Below are 1,982 nucleotides of genomic sequence, written 5' to 3'. Positions count from 1 at the left end.
ATTGGACGCTTGGCTAAAAACTTCTGTGGTAAAACTGTCCCTTCTTTGCTATTTAAAATCAAAGAGTAAGCTCCTTCAATAGGGATTTCCAGCAGAAATGATCAACGTCTGGCTATAAAGAGAATCGATGCCCAAATAATTAAAAAGTTATGGGTCTGACCTTTATTAGGATAAGAATAACGTAACTATCTGAGATTGAAATGCTTATAAAAAACAGGGTGCTGTTTAAAAAAAACAACAATATTCTGCTCCGATTCGGCTGGCAGTCACGACTTTGAAAACAGAATTTTGTTCAAAATGCTCATTCCTAAAAAATAATAATTTATTTTCCACAGCTCGCTATAAGTACAAATTTTTCAAACCAGTCGCAGAATAAAGTATTAAAAATGAATTACAGAAACTAAAATCGAAAAACGCTGATGAAGTTACAGATTCCCCAAATTCTGAAACAGTCAAAGGAATGAGAATGAAGAATTATTTTTAAAAGCTTTATGGTGATTTCGTTTTTTCGAAAAAATGTTGCCTTCCCCGGTGCAAAATGTGTTTGATGTTACACAAAACCCTGTAAAAAGCGTGTTTTTGCCTTCTTGTCCTTGTCTAGCTCATATATTTCATAATATTACTGTTTTAAACAACCATCTGGTTTTCAGGGCAACCATCTTCCCTGGCAAAGCTTCACAGGGCATGGAATGTGATTTTTGCCTTTAAAATTGTTAAATTTCTGATGCAATTAGAACGAGATGTTTCTGGATTTCAATAATTCATGTATTTTAATTCTAAGTTACAAGAAAATGTGTGTGTCTCACAAACGAAGGAGAAGGTCAGGTCAAAAGGAAAATAGTGTTCAAGTGACAGTGTGACTAGTGTTACCAGATCCAACTAAATTGTTAGTAAACTACTGCATGGTAGTCTTTGCAAAATCAATACATTCCTACATTCCCCTTCACGTAATTCAAAAATATTTTTCTCAAAATCCATTTAAAAAAGTAAATGTTACTTAAGTAGTTAGTGGTAGTTAGTACTTTTAATTATAACTTGAAGGATCAAATCGAACAGTCTTAGCTCTAATTCGTTCCGACCGGCGAAGTGGGGTGCCCAATGGTTTTATTTCGGTAGTTTGCTCCGGCTGTTGATCCACGCGTTGATGATTGGTAGGAATTTCGTTTTCACCCCTTGAAATTTCGTCCGTTGCTTGCAGGTCAATGTCAACCGGATCGCTTTCTTCCAATCTACTCCTCCCAGTATAAGCGCGTATTTGATCTTGGTGGCGCCTATAAGCCACACCTCCCGATTCGACGACGTACATTCGGTTACCCTGCACTTTGCTAATCTTCCCCTGGATCCAACGGGGTCCAGAGTAGGAGCGAATCCAAACTGAATTTCCTATGGTGAACTTACTCTTTGTTGCATGTGGCGTTGTTGAGGTAGGAAACAATGCAGATAAGATGGTTCTCGGCTGTCGACCATGCAACATTTCCGCAGGTGATTTACTATTTCTAGGATTCGGTGTACTTCGATATGTAGCCAGATACGTGTACAATGCTCTTTCCGCGTTGCCTTCTTCCATCATAATCTTTTTGAATGCTTGCTTGAATGTGCGTACATACCTTTCCGCCAATCCATTTGATGAAGGATGGAACGGTGCTGTGGTAAGATGATCAATGCTATTGTTCTTACAAAACTGTTTGAATTCCGATGATGTGAACTGTGCTCCGTTATCAGTGACGATAGTATTCGGCAGGCCTTCCACCGACAGAATTCGCTGGAGTACTGCTATGGTGGTCATCGTAGTTGCTGCTGATAGCTTCACGGTATATGGGAAATTGGAATATGCGTCGACGATAATAAGCCACATGTGATTGTAAATGGCCCTGCAAAATCCAAATGTATCCTCTCCCAAGGTTTTGTGGGCTGAGGCCAAGGGGAAAATTCCCGCTTTGGATGACTTGCATTGGCTTGGCAAATACTACACTCATTATGCA

The 1,982-nt window shown here is 39.2% G+C and overlaps 1 protein-coding gene across 1 annotated transcript; it reads right to left on the bottom strand.

Annotated features, from left to right (window-relative positions):
- Positions 1-1,024: 1,024 nt before the first annotated feature.
- Positions 1,025-1,786, bottom strand: LOC108363126 (uncharacterized protein K02A2.6-like). The gene has a single exon (XM_017616396.1). The coding sequence runs from the start codon at positions 1,784-1,786 to the stop codon at positions 1,025-1,027; it is 762 nt and encodes a 253-aa protein (XP_017471885.1).
- Between the last annotated feature and the right edge of the window lie 196 nt (positions 1,787-1,982).

The sequence above is a fragment of the Rhagoletis zephyria genome, unplaced genomic scaffold (assembly GCF_001687245.7).
Source record: "Rhagoletis zephyria isolate East Lansing unplaced genomic scaffold, Rhagoletis_zephyria_1.1 Rzeph_scaffold_01196, whole genome shotgun sequence".
In the NCBI taxonomy this organism is placed as follows: Eukaryota; Metazoa; Arthropoda; class Insecta; order Diptera; family Tephritidae; genus Rhagoletis; species Rhagoletis zephyria.
The sequence above is the reverse complement of the archived record's forward strand: the minus strand, read 5'-3'. Positions and strand labels throughout refer to the sequence as shown.